The sequence below is a fragment of the Drosophila nasuta genome, chromosome 2R (assembly GCF_023558535.2).
Source record: "Drosophila nasuta strain 15112-1781.00 chromosome 2R, ASM2355853v1, whole genome shotgun sequence".
Classification (NCBI taxonomy): domain Eukaryota; kingdom Metazoa; phylum Arthropoda; class Insecta; order Diptera; family Drosophilidae; genus Drosophila; species Drosophila nasuta.
The window spans coordinates 20564041-20584821 of record NC_083456.1 but is presented as its reverse complement, the minus strand read 5'-3'; the positions used below and the strand labels follow the sequence as shown (position 1 = coordinate 20584821).

The window sequence follows — 20781 nt, the reverse complement described above, 5'->3', positions numbered from 1 at the left end:
AAAATAAACAAAACATAAGGAAAATGTCTTTTTGGATCTCTTTCCTATGCAACACTCTTTCAATCTCTCATTCACTAACCCTCTACAACTCTATTACTCTTTCTCTACTAGATCTCTTAACTCTTAAGTTCGACCAATGATATATAGTTTCATTATCATCTCTCTGTAACTATATCTCTCTTTCTCTTGCCTCTATCGATCTATTATACTCTACCTATATCGCTCTCTCTCTCTCTCTCTCTTTCTCTAATCAATTACAAATCTCTATATCGCTCTGTCTCTCAATGTTAATTATGCCTACATACAATAATTAACTTATTATCTCATATCAAATTAATACTAATTGTGATGACGACTGCAATGGTCGACAAAAATATTTCAGTATGCCAGAAATTAATATTCCAAACCTGAAATTATTACATACTTTATATTATGTGGTATAATTATTGTATTGTTTTACATATATTTTCAATTTGTTCAACAATTTCCTTTTGATTAATACTAATCTATATACTTATTAACAACAACTACAATAATAATTATTGCCTATAATAATTGAAAATGTGACCAAAATGTGTTATTTAATTTTTGTGTGCTTTGTACGTGTGTTGATTGGTTGTCTATCCTCTTGTATCCACCTCAAATCACAGCTCGCCCCATTTAATTTGCCCCTCACTTCCAAAAACAGAAATCATTGAATTCGCCAAACTAAGTTTTGTTTTGTTTGTTTTCGTTTTACACCTCAAAGCAAGAGAAATTATATTTACATAAAGTGCAAACAGCAAACAGCAAAATATTAAAAGAGAAGCTTTCTAGCTGCTAACTAAATGAAAATGTGTGGCATGTGTTCTTCTTAAAGAAAGTGCAAAAGCTGCAATAAACATTTTCAAAATCGATTGATTAGATGATTGTGATAGTTAATTGTGTTTTTTATTGTTTAACTTAAATTGTATTCTTCAATGAGATCCATGCAGACATTTCTCTGTATGAATTTGAAATAACAAAATTAAATCAATTATAAATTTAATCCTTTTGTTCTTAATTAATTTCTTTTTGATTTCGAAACTGACATACATTTGAATCACACATAAAATTCATCAAATTCAAAAACTAAGTTAATGCTCTAAGTTAGTCTTAAGTTTAAAATAAGCGTTTATCTTATAAGGATGATATCAATGGTCGAAATCTACATATAAATTCTGATATAAAGAAGAAAAAAACAGTCTAAAATAAAATGCTCCTCGATTCTGATATGAACATTTTTTAGCGAATTTAGCAACAAGAGTCAAGGTCAACATGTTTCTACGCTCCATTTCGAAAATCGATGATTACAAAATGGTGAGTTTCTGCTCCAGTTTGGCAAAGAGCACCCAACACGAATATAGTATGAATATGAATATGAATATGAACATGAATATATGAATTTGAATACGAACAAGTACAATCCCAAGCGCTTTATAATATTTGCTCTAAATATTTCAAAACACACTCGTATGTCTAATTTAACTTTGTATATGGAATGTGTGTGTATATCCGTGTGTCTGTGATTTAACGTACGTGTGTGCGTGTGTGTGTGCGATTGTGAGTGTAAAATATCAATGAAAAGAAACACCAAAGCTTCGCTTTTTCCGTACTAAATAAAATGTACTCGTATGTATATTGTAAATGAAATATGTATATTTAGAAAAATAATCTATGTATAAACAAATGTTATAAATAAAATTGAAAAGTACAAAACCTAAAATATTAAACTCAATTGGCTGTATAAAAACAACAAAACATTTTAGTTCATTTTAAACAATCTGCAATTTCTCAATCTGTCTTGCAAAACGCTCAAAATTAATTGAATTTCACAAATTTCTTACTGAATGTACAAAAGTAAACTTCAAGAAATGCAACAACACAAAAACCTGTAAGAATTTTGTGCAATAATATACAATTTATACACTCATTTCTTTTCTTTTGCAACTCTGTGTACATTCAACAGTGTATGTGATATATGAATTCAATTATTATTCTTTCACATGACCTCTATTCTTCTGTGTAAAATAATCTTTCCGTTGCATTTCTGTTTATTTCAACTTTAACACAGACTCTTTACGAGCAATATTTTTTACCCACAATCCTTACTGAAACTAAATTTTGTTTAGAATTTAAGATACTTTTAAAAATACTAACTGATTATATCAGGTGTAAGTTCTCATAGTTTATACAACCATGTAACTAGCTAGACCTATGTTAATTTAAGTCAAATCAGTGGAAAAGCCAATAAGAACAAGACTATTATTCAAACTCACAATCAGCCACAAATGCATTGATCAGTTTCATTTACCTCATCTGTCCTCATTGTCAAATTACATCGATTCTAATGAATATTAATTTTATATGCTTTCAATTGCATATTCAAGCTCATAAGCTGCTGTGTTTATCCTTTTGATTTGTCATTCACAAACGTGAGAGGGACATTAAAACTAATAATTGAAAAAGTACAACTATAACAGCAACAGCGGCACCTACATACAACAACAAAATATCAACGAGTATCAAAACAAATATACATTAAATATTTATTAAAACAAATGTCAAGTCTAACTGTAAGTACGTACAAATAGTTAACAACCATTTCATTCAGAACATGTGTGAATGCTTGTGTTCACGGGTCACCCATTTGTCAGCCCACATTTCCGTTGGGATAACATCATAAAAAGCAAAAAACATATTACAAAAATGCCCCTGGACACATGACAACTACATAAAAAAAAAGAAATACTAAATAAAAACCCAGCTCTCTGACAGCTTTGTCCACATACAAAAAACTGGCATCAATTTATATACATTTAAACAAGCCATAAATAACAACCAATTATTTGTTATAATTTTTCAAATTTATTTCATTTCGCATTGCTTAAAAACGATAAAAGAAACAATGTCGTTTGTCATTTCTCTTTTGGAGAAAGAAAATTGCTGTCATAAATTCTACTCAGATAGTTTCCGACTTCATTACGAAAAGCTTGCCAGGTTAATAGGATTATTACTCGATTATAAATTTTCGTTCAAATCTAATTATTTCTTTCCGTTTAATGATTCAACACAGATCCCAGCTTTCATTTGAACTCTTCTTTAATGCATGATTCCAAAGATGATGTGGATGTTACACATTGTCATTCCAAACATTCATTTGTGGATTAATTTTATAATATATGACTTTATAAATAACTTCAACTCTTTCAGCTTTACATATGCATAACTTTTGTTATTCTTGTTATTACTAGAGTTTTATTCAAATGAAATAATGTATTATTAATAATAATATTCTAGGTTTTCGAACATTCTGCATGAGTTGTATGTTAAGGTATTTTAAGCTCATACATGTAGTTATATAATATCGAACTTTTCTTTAGATTCGAATGTCTAAGAGTGTGTTATAAATATATAGTTACAAAGTAAGATGGCCCATGCTCATTTTCTTTTTGCTTTGTGTTCTGTGCTTGCTTTGCTTGACACTCTGTTCAATAGCTGTTGCTCTGTCAATTTCCTTTTTTTGCATTTTTGGCACGTTGCGCGCATTCTTTTTTTGCTTTCTGCCTGATTTTGTATTTTGTATGCAACACGTTGCAATATTGCATTCGACAATGCATTCGATAATGATGCCCGATGCTGAATGCTGAATGCTGAATGCTGCTGTATTGCATGTGATGCTCAACAGCGAGAGAGCAAATTGCATTTTGCATTTCAAATTCGAATTCGAATATAATATACTTATGTTATATGCATGCCATGACATGAATACCTAACACCCAAGACAACTAAACTAAACAAAATACCAAAAATTAAAAAACCATGCCGAGAATTGGCAACTAGCAGAAACATATATTCGCCTCAAGGAAAATGCTTTAAGCTTTACGACAAAATACTCAACAAACCAACCAAATACATATAGCCACTATATACTAACCTCCAAACCAAACTATCAACTAACTTAAACTTACTCGAAAAAAGTTCGACACGCCTCGCCACGCCTTGCTCGCTCTCGTTCTCTCTCATATTACTTACTACAATTTACCTACTATCTTCTCCATACCACAAACAAATTGTCTACTATATATGTAAAGCTAAAGCTCTCCTACCCTTCACACCCGTTGCAAAAGCAATTTGCAAGCCACCCAATTGATAAGCCCCACCACGAAAAAAGAAATAAATAAATTATATATGTGAAAACACAGTCACCAAAGAAAAAAAAAATGCTCGTGAAATTCCCTTATAATTCGACAAAGCGAAATTTGCATTGTAGTTCATATTGAATTGCATTGAAGATGAAATTGAAAATTGAACAATGAAAGAACGCTTGACTTCCCACACTAACAAAGTTTTCCGTTTTTTTCGCGTTCGCTATTCTACCACCAACAATGATGATGACAAATCACAGGAGTACAGCGTCCAGCTGACATTCAGAGAACAGTGGACGGATGAGCGCCTCAAGTTCGATGACATACAGGGTGAGTGAAAGTCCCTCAATAACTACTATGTATATTCTATGGTATAGTTCACTTAATTGGCTCAAATCTCTGTATGCTTATAGGACGCTTGAAATATCTCACATTGACGGAGGCTAATCGCGTCTGGATGCCGGATTTGTTCTTCTCGAATGAGAAGGAGGGACATTTTCACAACATCATTATGCCGAACGTGTATATACGCATCTTTCCCAATGGCTCCGTGCTCTACAGTATACGAATCTCATTAACATTGGCATGTCCAATGAATCTCAAACTGTATCCATTGGATAGACAAATCTGCTCGCTTCGCATGGCAAGCTGTAAGTGGGATATGAGGCAATTGTAAATTGTTTTACCCGCTACCCATAGGGTAGAAGGGTATTATAACTTTGTGCCGGCAGGAAATGTTTGTAACAGGTAGAAGGAGGCATCTCCGACCCTATAAAGTATATATATTCTTGATCAGCGTCAACAGCCGAGACGATATAGCCATGTCCGTCTGTCCGTCTGTCCGTCTGTGTGTCTGTCCGTCCGTCCGTATAAACACCTAGATCTCAGAGACTATAAGAGATAGAGCTATAATTTTTTTTCGACAACATTTGTTATGTTTGCACGCAGATCAAGTTTGTTTCAAATTTTTGCCACGCCCACTTCCGCCCCCGCAAAACAAAAAAATCGAATAACAAGCGTAATTTTAAAGCTAGAGTTCCGAATTTTGGTATATATAATAACTACTATAGTATTTGGTTGCGATCAGATAAAAATTGTCGAAGTTATAAAAGAAATATTTTTGTATGGGCAAAAACGCCTACTTACTAGGGGTCTTAGTTGCTTTGGCTGACAATCTGGTATATTGTGCCGTCTATGGTATACTTTGAATGCGGTACTTTATCGATATACCAAATATACCATTTGGTATATTTTTAGTATTTTTGTAGTATAAACGGGTTATTTTGAGAAAAATACCGCAAAATATATTTCTTTTATTCAAAATGGGTAGCGGGTATCTCACAGTCGAGTACGCTCGACTGTAGCTTTCTTACTTGTTTTTTTTCAACATAACACATAACACATAATTTTTATTCTTTTCATGGCATGATAGATGGCTGGACGACCAATGATTTAGTGTTCCTTTGGAAGGAGGGTGATCCTGTGCAAGTGGTTAAGAACTTACACCTACCTCGCTTCACATTGGAGAAGTTTTTGACTGATTACTGTAACAGTAAAACCAACACGGGTACGTTTTGTGTGTGTGTTCACAAGTTGTGTTGATTGTGTTGAGCTCTCTCTCTCTCTCTCTATCTATCTATTCTCTATTATCTATCTCTATATATATATATATACTTTATTAATATATCTATATTTTGAACTTAAACTTTTGAAATGTTCAACAACTTGCTATACATAACATAATATATATAATATAAGCGTAGCAGACTTTAGTTGTTCATATATTTATCGTTTTGTGCTGCTTGTTTTTCATTTAGACCAACTTAGTTTTTGGCTTAAAGTTTTGTGACTTTATTAAATTTCCCTCTGGACAATTCGATAGGCGCTGCATGCGGCATTCAGGCAGATCCCACAACAACAAAAAAGTTTAAACACCTACAGACTATACTTTATATATACATAGTTTATTTTTTCAATATAGTTCTTGTGGCTCGAATATAATATAAACGGCATCATAAGCACTTCATAGCCAAAACCCAAACACAGGTACACAATATCATCATGTACACTCGCACACACACACACGCACACACACGTGTAATGATGCCGTTTACACATGAACATCGCGTTGGGCCGTTATCAATACCCGAATCGCATAAAAAGCAACTTTTTACGATGTAATTCACACACACTCACCGCACACTTCACCACACACACACACACACACATACACTCACTCATACACAGACGAATGCACACACCACCAACATCCACATCCAGCTCACCAGCAGAAGCATTTTAGTGCAGTTTGACATACCGTGTCGCTTGCCTTTGCCGCTCTGAGTTTTTATGAGCACTTTGAAATCAGTTCGCGCTTTAAGTAAATGTTTACCTTGGCTACCAAGAACTACTTATCTGAGAGCTGACGACGACTGCGACTGCGACTGCGACTGCGAAAGCGACTGCGACAGGCAAATGCGAAACGGAAAATGCTAAGAAAATGGCAAAGGCGCACGGAAAGTAAATTAATCGAGGAAATTGTTTGCGACGTAGTTGCTTAAACTTGCACAAAGGACATCGCCAATGTTCATGATGATGACGACGGTGATGATAATGATAAAGACGATGACGATATACTCGTATATATGCATGTGTATGTCAATAAGAATATACATATGTATGTGTGTGTATACTTGTAGCTGAAGGCGCCAAGATGAGGAGCAAACAAATACGCAAAAGTTTTTCACAAAACTTGGGCAAATTGTGTGTCAGCATCTTAGGTGGATAATTTACGAGTATATCCAGGAGATGCTACAGATTTGTGTGTTTGGCTTTAGATGTTGCAAACGTCACTTAGAAATTACTTATGCTGCAGTTTAGCGATTAACCCAATTAACTTTTCATACTAAAACCTGTTTAAGTTAGAGACACAAGAGTATCCATTCTGTGCACAAAGAAGAGCACAAAAAGTGCTCAGGTGGAGAGGACAATAATAAAGTTCTCTGTCGTCTCAATGAATATGAATATAATATCCTTTAATTTCCTTCTTTAACTTTATAGCCGTTACATATAGTTGTTACCTTGAAATCATACTAGACAAACCTAATAAGATTCATAACGCATTCAGTCAATCAAATATGTCAATATCATTCATTTCCACCCATTTTGCTTAGCTCATCCTGACATTAAAAACGTTGCATGAGCCTGATGTCATTCCCTTCAAAAACAAATATTCAAATCGGAAAATTCAAGTCATACTATATCGAGAATATCTAAGTATTTTTATACACATAATTTTGACCCTTTTAGTCGTTGCGTAGTTGTTGCATTTAGCTCGCCTTGAACTTAGTTGCTCACATAAAGTTTATTAATTTTATATCTTCTATGAGCGTTTAATGGATTAAACTGGGCGATACTTTAAAGTAAATACGATAAAAAAAAATACTAAACAAAATAAAACATTACTAAAGTCATTGCAAATGCGAATGCAGTGCGAGAATGCGAAATACATTTGCAAACAGAGTGCACGCGTTTTGATTGATGGCACCGAGCAAATAACGTCTAAGCCAATCCAAAAGCAAAGCATTTGCGCCAGATGTGAATACGAAATAGGATGAATACGCTGAAGTATCCAATATCCAGCACCCAGTAACAGGCGGCCCCAAAGAGCCAGGCAAATAAACCACACGCAGCAGCTAAATGCAAACATGAGAAGCAAAGAAAATTTAATGAGCAAACTGAATGAAAAAAAATATCAAATGAAAATGAATACGAAAACGAAAACGAATATGAAAATGAAAATATGAGAATGTAAAATAATAAACAACTTTGTCTTGAAGAGTATGGAACGCACTGCCAACAAATTAACGGAAATGAAGCACAAGCAGGGGGCGTGGGCAATCATGTGGGGGCGTTTACAGCGGAAGCTGATACAGCATCAGCAGCAACAGCAGCAGCAACAGGAGCGACAACAACAACAACAAGAACAAAAACAATAGCACACAAAGCCTACGAACTTCATTTCCGTTAAGAGTTTTGTTGCAAAAGTCAGAAAATTGAATTGATGTTGATACATTTTGCCTATGATGCCATTTTATAATTTTCAACTCTCATTCTAAGTGTCTCTCTGTCTCTGTCTATAACTCTCTCTCTCTCTCTATCTCACTCTCTGTCTGTCAGTCTCTTTAACTGTATCTCCTGGTTTACATTTTATTTGACTTATATTTTTCTTTTCGTTTTTTCGTTTTTTTGTGTAAATACATTACGTATACACCTAACCCAAAATGCCCCCCGTTCCCCTCGGTCTGTGCATAATATTATTTGAAGCCAAACCTATTTCCTGTACATAAAAATGCAAAACGCAAAAAAAAAAGAAAATGAAAATGTAAAAAATGTATAATTTTCTATCATTCTTTTATTCTGCCAAAATTTCGAAAAGCAAGTGAATTTATTTGTATCGTTTACTTTTATTTTTATTTTTGTGCGTTTATTGGATGACAATTTTTTTATGTACTTATTATAAATATTGGAAATGTGTGTATGTTCTTCAGTGTCTAACTCATTTTATTTTTACAACAAGCTCAATGTATATATATATATCTGAGTGTGTGCGTATGTGAGCTACTACTACTCTGCGTGTATCTGTGTGAATGGAGAAATTGAAAAATGAAAAATGAAAAGAAAAACAAAAAAACGCCTCTTTCGAGTACATATCCTCCCGTACATTTTGAGTTTGACACAATTTATATACCTTGTATACTCATAGGTGAATACAGTTGCCTCAAAGTCGATCTACTATTCAAGCGAGAATTCTCATATTACTTAATACAAATTTATATACCATGCTGTATGTTGGTCATTGTCTCATGGGTATCATTCTGGCTGGATCAAGGCGCAGTGCCAGCTCGAGTATCGTTAGGTAAGTGCTACAACTAAATATGGCTCCAACTTGCAGCTAACGAATAAAAATACTGTATGAACTTTGATGTCGTATGTCTGGTAACTTTCGTATATTCTAATATTTCACATATTTTGTATAACCGTATAATACTCAAATGTCATTCTCATAACGTTTTGTTTGTCAAATGAAATTGTATTGTTCATATTAATTAATATATTGATAATAATGTTATGAAATCGAACCATTTCAGGTGTTACCACATTGCTAACAATGGCCACACAAACATCGGGCATCAATGCCTCACTGCCTCCAGTTTCCTATACAAAGGCAATTGATGTATGGACCGGCGTCTGTTTGACGTTTGTCTTTGGGGCACTGCTCGAATTTGCCCTGGTGAACTATGCCTCCCGCTCAGGTTTGAATAAAGCTAGTAATTGAGATTTGATATGCTTCTTAACAAACTTATAAATGTTATTAATCGATGGTGTTTATCTATTTTTACTACTGTTCCTTTTTTTGTAATACTTATTTTTGTATCGATAACAACGATGCATACGTACAACATCCTTGTAACGTATGCTCTCGTCGTATATTGTGTACCTGTATATATTTCTATACAACGACTAACAACTGAATGTACTAAGTAACAGGACTGTTATACACACACACACACACTCGAATACATATACACACTCAGATACAGCTTGCTACGCCCACCGACAATGGCGAAAAGATACAGCTACAATTACAGATACAGATACACACTCACATAGCTAGGCGAGCTCAACTACTACTACTACAACTACAACTACTACTCTACACCTTCGGCGTGGCACACAATTTTTGGGCAATATACAAGCTGATTTTTGGTCTATAAATACTAACCAATTTTTTTAGTAATACGATTACGATAAAACCCAACGATTTTAGCTTTAGCCAGTAGCATTTATTTACCTATCATTTCTCGTATTTTGTGTTTTCATTCACATAAATATTGTATCTACCGAAATGATTTCTACGTATATATTTCTACTAATCCATGTTTTCTGTTTCGTTTTACTCTCTTATTTCATTGTGCCCTCACACTCATCGACGTCACACACACACACATACACTCACAACCACTCTAACGCATACTCAACCAAACCAACCACAAAACAACTAAACAACGCGTTTGAAAAAAAAAAACACAACTAAAACTAAAACAAATTGGACAAATGTTTCAACAAATTTTTCGACAAATTTCCCATTTTATGTTTGATTGTATTTACCATTTCCTTTTTTCTTTGCTGTTGTCTCTGCTTGTATCTAATCTGAACATTTCTTTTTTGTTTTTTGGTTATAATTCTATTTTCAAAACACACATAAACTTTTAATTTTATTATGATTTATCCCAAAACAATACTCAACGCAAACCGAACTTATACTCAAACAAAAAAAAATAAACTCTTGCAACCGATTAAATATTTTTGATTTCGAAAACACTTTAAACAATTTAATGTTTCTGTATGTGTGACTATCTATCTCTGTCTCTCTTTCTTTCTCTCACTCGCTGTCTCTGTCGCTATCTAACTGTATAACTGTATAAATATGTGCTATGCATCTTAACTAAACAAATCTGAACAAAAAAAAAACAATACAAATACAAATTTAATTAAAATTCAACTGTAAAAACCAAATCCAAACCAAACAAAAATATGCAATGTCTATCGAAAATATCAAAATTTTTGTGGAACAAATAAATTCTTGTCAAAAATCTTCTACCACATGCAACATATACGGATCGGGCCGCAGACATGCATAAGGAGAATATGAAAAAGAAACGTCGCGATTTGGAGCAGGCCAGTTTAGATGCCGCTTCAGATTTGCTCGATACAGATAGCAATGCAACATTCGCAATGGTACTTACCTTTCAATTATCAATATTCTTTAACTATAACCTTAAAACAGAGCCAATTATAATTGCGGGGGGATTAGAGCTTATATCGGGAATTCAAAACAGGAAGGGATTTGGAATTTTTGAGTTTGTAAAAGTATATAGAAGCAAGCAGAATATGAAATGAATATATCTCAATAGCCCTAATTGTCTTGACAAAACTTATATTTTTTCCTCATTATTTTTTACATAATTAAGATGTATAAGAAGTCAAAGAGTAAAGCTAAGGCAGTTAAGTATAAGTTACTTAGAATATATTTCTATTTTCAATATCAGTAACAATAATTAGGAAGAAAAAAATTAGAGATTAATCGGAGAATGAGGAAGTTTAATGTTTAATAGTTAAATAGATAAGTTTCCAGCATTTTAACATTCGTCTTTAGTCTGCCGTCGCTTAAATTAAAGTCATAAAAGAAACAAATGCAACTTTATCTATTTTCGTTTTAATATCGAATCAAATTGGCTACTGCAAAATGTTTATGATAAAACTATTAAAACAACTATTTCCTTTATATTTGCCTCTTTTTATTAACAACAAAAAATCACACAAACGCACAACCACACACACACACACACACAAACACACATCACGTTGAACAAAAATCGTGCAACTTTTTTTCAAACGTGTAAAACCACAAAAAACTAACCAAAATCAAACCACATATAAACCAACTCAATCTCAACCTGATACACATCCAACATTCAACTCGAACTCCAACTCGCAACTCGCAACTCTCGAAAACCATCAACGAAACATTTGCTGCTGGCACTCAACCTACCCAATCGATTCAACCAACCGGAATTAAATGAAAAATTGCAACGAAATTAAATGAAATTACGCACATGCCATTGCCATCGCCATCGACATCACCATCGCCATCGCCATTGCGAACGCTATCACCATTTTGCCCCTTTCACCATTCTGTAATCGTGCCATGGCGCTATTGTTGCCTACGCCAAAAACCCACCCCACCACCCCGTTCATTGCATCAACTACAATCAAAATTCCATGTCAAACGGCATCGCAATATTCGCGCGGTGGCGGTCTACAGAAACCGCTGGTGCGCCATCCCGGTGATCCGTTGGCGCTGGAGAAGCTGCGCCAATGCGAGGTGCATATGCAGCCACCGAAACGTCCAAGCTGCTGTAAGACTTGGCTCTCCAAGTTCCCCACCAGGTAACTGTGCCACACCATTTGGCTTTACTCTATCCAATCTAGTTGTTTATCGTAGTAGTTGATGGATTTCCTTTTTGATGTTGTGAATATGTATATCTCTCTATCTCTCTATTACTGTCTCTCTCTCTCTAAACATATCTAAACTCTTGTTGAATTTTTTGCCACTAACTAACTAACTAACAGTAAATGAAAATCCTCTAATTGAATCTCTCGTACTTGTTATTAAAGACAACCCGATTCAGTTGCCTCTGCTTTGCTGCTTGCCATCGTTTTTGCTCGCTGTCTTTTGTTTCAAATGCTTGCCAAATGATTTGCATCTGGCCCGAGAGTCCAGTCAAGTAAACGTGAAAATTTCATTTAATTAATGCTTTTTGCTAATTACACTGTGCAACTACTGACTCAAAACTCAAATATGCTTTACAAAAAATTTAAATGTAAAATGTTTAATTTCTTAATTGCGAAATTATTTACCAAGATCGCTTAAAAAATAAAGCATACTTTTGGGCGACATTTTAAAATTAAATTCACCTTAGTTCGGGAAGCTCGCTATATTCACCTTGTACCCAATTGATAATAATATCAAACTTATAGTTCAAATAATAAAAAAACATATTTGAGATTTTGTAGAACTGTGTTGCTACAGCTTAAAGTGAAAGGTTCTTTTAAGTGCTTTGCTTTCTGTTGATTTGTTTGTTTTAAAGAACTTTTGCGTTGTAGACTTTGAACAATGACAATAATCCTTATAGTTCCCACCGCATCCCGTGTCCATAATTCCCCATAGATTACCAATTTATCTTTGTTCTTAGTACAATTTTTGAATCCATAAATTTCACGTTTTTTAAGTTTCTCGCACGTAGCTGAAATCAGTTTAATTTAAAACAAACAAAAAGAAATGAAAACCAAAGTAAACAAAATATTAAAAGGCCACACACGAATAAAAAAAAAAAAATAAAATGAAAACAAACAAAACAAATCACAAATCAAAAAGCCAATCTCTAGATGATCAATTAATGTGTTTCGTACTTGTTGAATATTTATCCAAGACAATGTTCTAGATCGAAGAGAATCGATGTTATATCACGCATCACATTCCCGCTGGTCTTTGCGCTCTTCAATCTGGTCTACTGGAGCACATATCTCTTCAGGGAGGAGGATGATGAGTAAATGCCGTTACCTATTTACAAATTACTTTATATAGAAAATCGTTTGCACTACGATACCAAAGAATGTACTAACCTATTCTCTTTCATTTCTACTTTCATTTACAAACTTCGTTCTTACTTTCGAAATTGTGTTTGCATATCGATTTGGTTGGCTTGATTTTTGCGTATGATTTTTAATTCGATTCGTTTGACTACCTACCAATAAAAAGGACCTTCTAAAGCGCGTCTCTGATAACCAAAGGCTATGTAGAATCCAACATGAAAATAACAATATGCATTAGCGCACAAACACAGACACACACGCATATACATACACATACATACAATCGAGTATGTATTTATGTATATCGGTGCAGTATACGCTTTGCTTGATCAAATGGGGATACAGATTCAAGGCGTCAAGGCATTTCCACTATACGAAATTCGGTTTAAAAAGAAGACAAGAAAAAACCAAAAAACCAAAAAACAAAAACAAGACAAATGGAAAAGATATTAACTAACTGTAAGTTAAATTGATCGAGTATGACTGCATAGTAGATAACAACAATTTCAAAAACCAAAAGCAAAAAGTTAAATTCGAAAAACCCAAAACTAAAAAACCAAAAAAAAAAAACAAAAGCAAAAAAAATGCTGTATTTTAAAATGAAATTATTAAGGCGATTTGATAACGATTTAAAAACGCTTGCTCGTTCAATTTGTTCGATTTGTTTTTAATTCCCAATACTTGTTATAATATTAATAATAAAATTAAATGAATTATTTTAGAATTTAATCAAGACACGTTTTGTTCATATTAGTTTAGTTTTCAAAAAACAAATTAATATTAATTTGTACTTAAAAATTCGATAAGTTAGCTGTAAAAAAAAAGTCGCAGATACCACACGACGTTTGTAAATATGTCATACAATAAGTTTTAAGCCAAACTAGTTTATATACAATTGAAATTCTAAAATGACAAAGGAAAGGGTGTAGATAAATTTAAGTTTAGTCATACTAATTAAGCAACAAACAACAGCAACAACAACAACAACAACAACAACTACAAACTAACAAATCCTAGGCAAATTCAATTATGTTCACAATCGAATTAAAAAATAAAACTAAATGCAGAACATGTTTTGATGTTTTGTTAATTGAATTCACATTTCAAGCACACACATAAGCACACACACACACAGCACACGACAAAGTGAGTTTTCTACTTTTGATACCCCTGCAGTGACACTACACTAAATACTATTCACACGTCTGATTCGTCCGATTACGATTTGCAAAACTTATCAGAAACTATTCTGAATATAATTCATTTATTATCTTGCCACATTTCCCCCTAAAAACTAATATTAAGAAACAAACAATGTGTGAACATCTTCATGGGTATTCAGGCTTCGGTTCACTGAAGATAGCTCTTCCAGCTTCATATTTTTTTGATTTAAGATACTATTTTTAAAATCGTTATCGGCATAAGCAAAAAGATATGCACACTATAAATGAGATTTATTTAACTGGAACTGGTGGGTACTGCAAGTTTTTTCCTATTGACATGCCTAGTCTAATACTTTATGCTTGTTTTCAATTTTAGTATATTCAATTAGTGGCAAATTTAATTCATGTAGTTACTAGATACATTTTAATGAATATTGTGCGGTTGATAAAACCGATGCGACTATTCATTTTACTATTTTGCTTTAATTTTATTATATATACATACTTAGTATTATATGAATACATTTATATAGTATTAAATTTTATTTAATTATTTGCGGAAATGCAGCATAGGAGAAACACACAAGTCGAAACCAAAGATAAATTTTTTTATAAATTCACAATAGCTTGTGCAATCCTATGCTCTCATTTCCCAATTACCTAGTTAGATATTTTGTTTAAGAACTTGTAGTTTTATTATTAATGAACAAAACAAAAAAAAAAAACAAAAACGAAAAACGAAAAACCTAAAACCAATTAACAGACAATACAAATAGAATATCAATATCATCAAATAGTCCACAAGTGAATAATAATAAAAAGCAGTGAAGCACAGCCATCACAATTAGTCGAATCCTTATATGCTTTTGTTATTAAGTGCCTTTTTGTATGAGGAGTGAGTCCTGCAGTTAACAAGAGTTGTTTGTCTGCCCTTCCATCCCCCCACCCCCCTCGTGACTACAGCTCGTAATTCCCAATTTCAGCAAACAAATTTTCGACATCCTAATCGTAATAGAATATGCCAACTTCATATCTAAGCACAAATCGTACCCGGTTTCCGGTCTAGATCAACAATGAAATACTGAATTCTACATAGCAAAAAACCACAGTATATACAACTAACAAACGACAAAGACAAAATTTATAATAATATATAACTCATCATTTACAAAAAAAAAAAGAAACAAAACCAAAAAAAAAAAATACAGATAATATTTTGTAGTTCTACTATAATACTTAATTTTGTTATCTTCAGCTTGTTTCTGCCTCTTTTATTTGATCCAATTTATTAAATATTTTTCAATGATATGCTTTAAATCATATTTTCGCTTTTATTTCTAAAATATAATAAAGGTAAGCTAACAAAATGAATATAAAAGTAATGAAACAAACAAAACAAAACAAATCAAAATCAATGAAAACACGCACCCACATAATTATTGTCAGTAAGCAAACCTCAAGAGGAAATGAGATAAATGTTGTAAAATTCGTGCCAAGCAAGAAAATAAATTTCTAAATAAACAAAAAAATGAGATGAGAAAACTAAATAGCTAATAATAATTACGAGTGTATAAGTACGAGAATATAAAAAAAAAAGAAAAGAAAAACAAAATACAAAATTGGGCGCAAAACTAGTTGTATTGTATATGAAGCTATAGCTATTGAACATACAGGGTTTTAAATGTGAGCAAATAAGTAGCAGATGTCTGGGCGATCAATGAAGGCCTCGTAGCAACCAAAATGTTGGGTATGTTGTTTGATATGTGTTAATTAATGTTGATTGTAAACGTATCTACGTATCTACCAAACCAAAAAATGGATAAACCAAAAGAATACCAAACAAAAAAGAAACACACGTAGTATAGGACATCATCAACTAGCAAATGAGGATGAAAACAAAATGAATGGAAAACGATAACGATAACGATAACGAAAATGAGGAAGTAGAAGAATAACACGAGTTGCAACGATGTGCGATCTGAGTCTCTATAAGTTGACCCCAATCATTGTTCAGTTCGTTGCGAAATATCTTAGAACTAGATCAATACTTGGCATAGGTTGTGTGCTGCCTTCAGTTTGCCGTTCATCAATTTGGTCAATTATCATTTAGGCAAAAAGTTGTTTAGCAGCGTCAGTCCAAAAACAAACAAACGAACGTTTTCAATGTAAATAGTTTATATATATATATATATATATGGATATACGTATCTCATACGGTAATTAGGTATAACAAAGTGCACAACTTCTAGATGCGTTCCAAAAAGACTTACAAGTTTTGAGTAAACGAACTAACAGAAATTTAATATTTAAACTTTAACATTTAAACGTGAAAATGTAGCACATAAGTTAACATTATGTGTAGTTAAGTTAAGCCACAACAAACACAACAACAAAACCAACAACAACTAACAATAACAACATGAACAAAAGGGTGTTACATCACATTGCATTCAGATAGAATAGTCAAATACATTACTAATATTAAATACTATTTACTAAACGCCTCAAAAGAAAAACAAAAAAAACCAAAGTCACAATCCACATTTTACATTCACACAATCACAATCCGCTACTCACTTTACACAATCACAATCTAAGTCACCATTTAGTGTTTCAGTCACAATAAACTTATTCTAAAGACAAAAATTAACTTGCACAAATTTGAGAAGAACAAAATGAATGAAAGAAGAGCGAACGTATATGAGAGTAAATAAATTCAAATGGGAAAATGAAATTTATAAATCATAACACATATCTTCAAGCAAAAAAAAGTCGGGACGTTAACTCGGCCCATTTCTAACAATCAAAACTCCAATTATCATTTCTAGTAGAGAACACACATATTGAAATGTAAATAAAGATCAGCAAAACAAACACCGTGAATCCCCTTACTTTATAGAGCTAAGTGGACACACCGACATACACAATCACATCCGACAACAAACAAAATAAATACAAATTTAGAAGAGAATAAATTGAATCATCACACAAAATACAATAATAAGATCATGCGTTTAAACAAAACAAAAAGGTAACAATAATAATAAACAAGAGTAACCACACCAAAACAAACATATAGTATACAAAATGAACAATTTGCTGTAGAGCAACCCAAAAGAGAACGCCAACTAAGAACAACTCAAAAACAAAAATAAAAATAAAAATAAAACAACAACAAAAACATTTTAATGCATAAGTGAAAATTTAGTAAAATAAATATACAAAATAGTTGAGATAATTGTTGTATTGCCATCACCCGAAATATAATGAAAAATAAAAACTAAAATAAAACGAAACAAAAATCAAATGTGTAAAACCCCAGAATAAAAATGTTTGTGAAATGTTTATAAATGAAAATAATAAAAAAAAAAAACATAAAGAAAAGAAAAATGAGAAAATACACAACATGGCATGTTTAAATAAAAACCCAAAAATTTAAAATGTAATTTGTAATCAAACGAGTTTTTTTTCAACCTTAAACTCGGCAGGGGATCTCTCTATCTCTCTTTCTCTCTCTCTCTCTCTCTCTCTCTCTCTATCTCTCTGCTTTAGAAATCCATTTATAGTTAGTCAACAGTAGTGCGAGCAGTAGTATATGAGTATTCATATCAATTTGATAAACTTGTTTACCAAGATTCTCTTCACACTACAGTAAACAGCTTAAACTGCTGTATCATGCATGATAACAACTATAAATGGGGGAGGGGAGATTTGCTATACCGCAAACACTTTAACCTAACAAATTGCCGGCTAATTTTTGGTGTGCCGCTTGATCGTTCCGATAATCGGGGGGCTCGATCGCGTGTCTCATGCAGCGCTTTTATACCTATTTCGCTTCCATTGTCATTTATGAGTTGCAGTTACGTCAAGAACAACGGGAAGTAATTTCGCTGACCTTTAAATAGAGCTCGACCGGCAACGAGATGCAACAGTTGCAGCACAATGCTAGATCTAAATGGAAATCCCACCACGAGTTACGATGCCAGGCTTAAGATCTGGTCCGGTGCCAAGGAGCAAAGCTATTACAACGATGATCTGACTATTGGTCAGATTATATTCAGGCAGCTGCAAAGTGAGCCTCAGCGTATCTTTCAGATTTCTCACAGTGAAAATACGCGTTTGACCCGCTCCCAGATGCTCGTGAATGCGGCCAAGGTAAGCGTGTATCTGCGACAACAAGGATTCAGCAAGGAGACACATATTGTGGGTATCCTGGCAAGGAATACAACCCATCTGGCTGCTCTAGGATACGGTTGCATGTTCAACGGCACCACTTTTCATGCCGTCAATCCCAATTTGGACGAGCGGACCATCTGCATGCTTTTTGATATAACTAAGCCGCAACTCCTTTGCTGCGATGCCCAGGACTATGATAAGATGAGAAATGTGGCCAAGGTATTGGGCGCAAAGCTGTTGACAATTGATGGCAGTATTGCAGGAGTAAAAAGCATCTTGGAGGTGTTCAAAACAACATTGCCAGAGGACTACAAACCGGAGAGCTTTGAGCGAGGCATAGATCGCACTTTGGCTATACTCTGTTCTTCGGGCACAACGGGAACGCCAAAAGCTGTTACTCTTTCGAATAGTCGCAAGATATTTGAAGCTCACAGGTAGCGCAACATAGCACTAAATTCCGAAAGATAAACAAACTAAATCTCTTTTGTTTTTCTACAGCTATCTCAGCTTGAATGACGTGCAGTATGCACCAAGTACGTTGGATTGGTTGACGGGTCTCATCAGTCTCATTACGGCGGGTGTCTTCGGCACTTTGCGGCTGATTTCAAAGGAGCCATTCAGTCCAGCGCATTTCTTAACTATGTGTGAACAACACAGCATTAGCTGGGCTATAGTGGCTGCCTCACATATCGCCATGCTGGCGAATAATCCCGATGTGAATGCCAAGCAATTGCGCAGTCTACGACACCTGCTCTTTGCTGGCGGTCACACGCTTGTGGCGACTCTCGAGAAGATGCGCTCGTATCTGCGAGGCGACGGTATTCTACGGAATGCCTATGGCATGACGGAGCTGGGCACATGTGTGTCCTGCAATTACAGCACTCACACAAAGCCATCGTCGGTAGGTCGCCTTATGCCAAACGTTCGCATGCGTGTGGTAAGCGAGACGGGGGAATCGATGGGTCCCAATGCGGTAGGCGAACTCTACTGCGAGCATGGACAACACTGGAGTGGCTACTTTGGGAATGCAGTGGCAACTAGCGAAATGAGGGACACTGAGGGTTGGTTCCACACTGGTGATTTGGGCTACTTCGATGAGGATAACTATCTGCATATTGTAGAGCGCAAAAAGGATATGCTCAAGTTTGTGGGCATGATGTACTATCCACATGAGATCGAGGAAGTGATTGCCCAGATGCCACAAGTGGCGGAAGTTTGTGTTTTTGGTATTTGGAATGAGATCGAAGGCGATGCTGCTGCTGCTTCAGTGGTCGCTAAAGCAGGATGTCAAGTGAATGCGCGCAACGTGCAAGACTTTGTGGCCCAAAAGATCAGTGTCAACTATAAGCACCTGCATGGCGGCGTCCAGATCGTGCCTGTTTTGGCCAAAAGTGCCAACGGCAAAGTTAATCGACATGCCGTAAAAGCAGCCTATCTAAAGTCAGTTGAACACAACTGATTCAGAGGGCTTCCCTACAATTTTTATTGATTAAAATATTTAACTGTTTATTAGTAGTAGATAGATAACCTGTTGTTAATGTGTTTAGCTAGTGTTTAGTAATCTATTCGAATACATTACTTCATATCACTTAAGCTCTTACTTTATTGCTATGCAACTGAAAGTTCGTTGAACTAACATATCTCTATCGCTAAAGTGAGATATGATAATAGCATTACAACTTTTAATGACCAGAATTTCAACTCAGCAATTATTCTGCAAGATAACCATGGAAATTTTGCACAGTTTGTAATGATCATAAGTCAAGGTAAATTACTCTACATGATAAGCATGGAACTTTTGCACAGTTTGTAACGATTATAAGTCAAGGCAAGATATAATAAAAATGACTTAGACATTTAACCATCTTCTACATCATGAGACAAGAAATCATGTGATCTTCAAAGCCTACGGGAAATTTCATTATGCCACCTGCAGATTAAAGAATATAATAATCATAAGTGATGCTATTCTTAATTTTGCAACTGTATGTACCTCAACAAAATTTTTGGAAGTCAAGACGTTTATCGTTATCTAAGATGCTTAACTACATAACGCG

At 34.2% G+C, this 20781-nt stretch overlaps 2 protein-coding genes across 16 annotated transcripts in view; both read left to right on the top strand.

Moving 5' to 3' along the window:
* The window catches only part of LOC132783937 (glutamate-gated chloride channel), a 49746-nt gene extending 32462 nt beyond the window's left edge, over positions 1-17284 (top strand). For 2 of the 15 annotated variants that reach the window (XM_060789266.1, XM_060789265.1), the window contains exons 5-13: positions 4427-4496; positions 4580-4816; positions 5599-5733; positions 8932-9084; positions 9317-9481; positions 10861-10967; positions 12055-12179; positions 13235-13339; positions 13552-17284. In XM_060789266.1, the coding sequence (XP_060645249.1) occupies positions 4427-4496; positions 4580-4816; positions 5599-5733; positions 8932-9084; positions 9317-9481; positions 10861-10967; positions 12055-12179; positions 13235-13339; positions 13552-13561 (1107 nt within the window). In that variant the 3' untranslated portion in view covers positions 13562-17284. Of the gene's footprint in view, positions 1-1267; positions 1339-4426; positions 4497-4579; positions 4817-5598; positions 5734-8931; positions 9085-9316; positions 9497-10860; positions 10968-12054; positions 12180-13222 lie in introns of all 15 variants that reach the window. The other 13 variants (XM_060789262.1, XM_060789261.1, XM_060789255.1 and 10 more) reach the window with 11 other exon arrangements.
* An 876-nt stretch (positions 17285-18160) lies between these two features.
* On the top strand, positions 18161-20592 carry LOC132787127 (uncharacterized). The gene is made up of 2 exons (XM_060794028.1): positions 18161-19158; positions 19223-20592. The coding sequence occupies exons 1-2, from the start codon at positions 18491-18493 to the stop codon at positions 20181-20183; spliced, it is 1629 nt and encodes a 542-aa protein (XP_060650011.1). The 5' UTR covers positions 18161-18490; the 3' UTR covers positions 20184-20592.
* Positions 20593-20781: the final 189 nt, after the last annotated feature.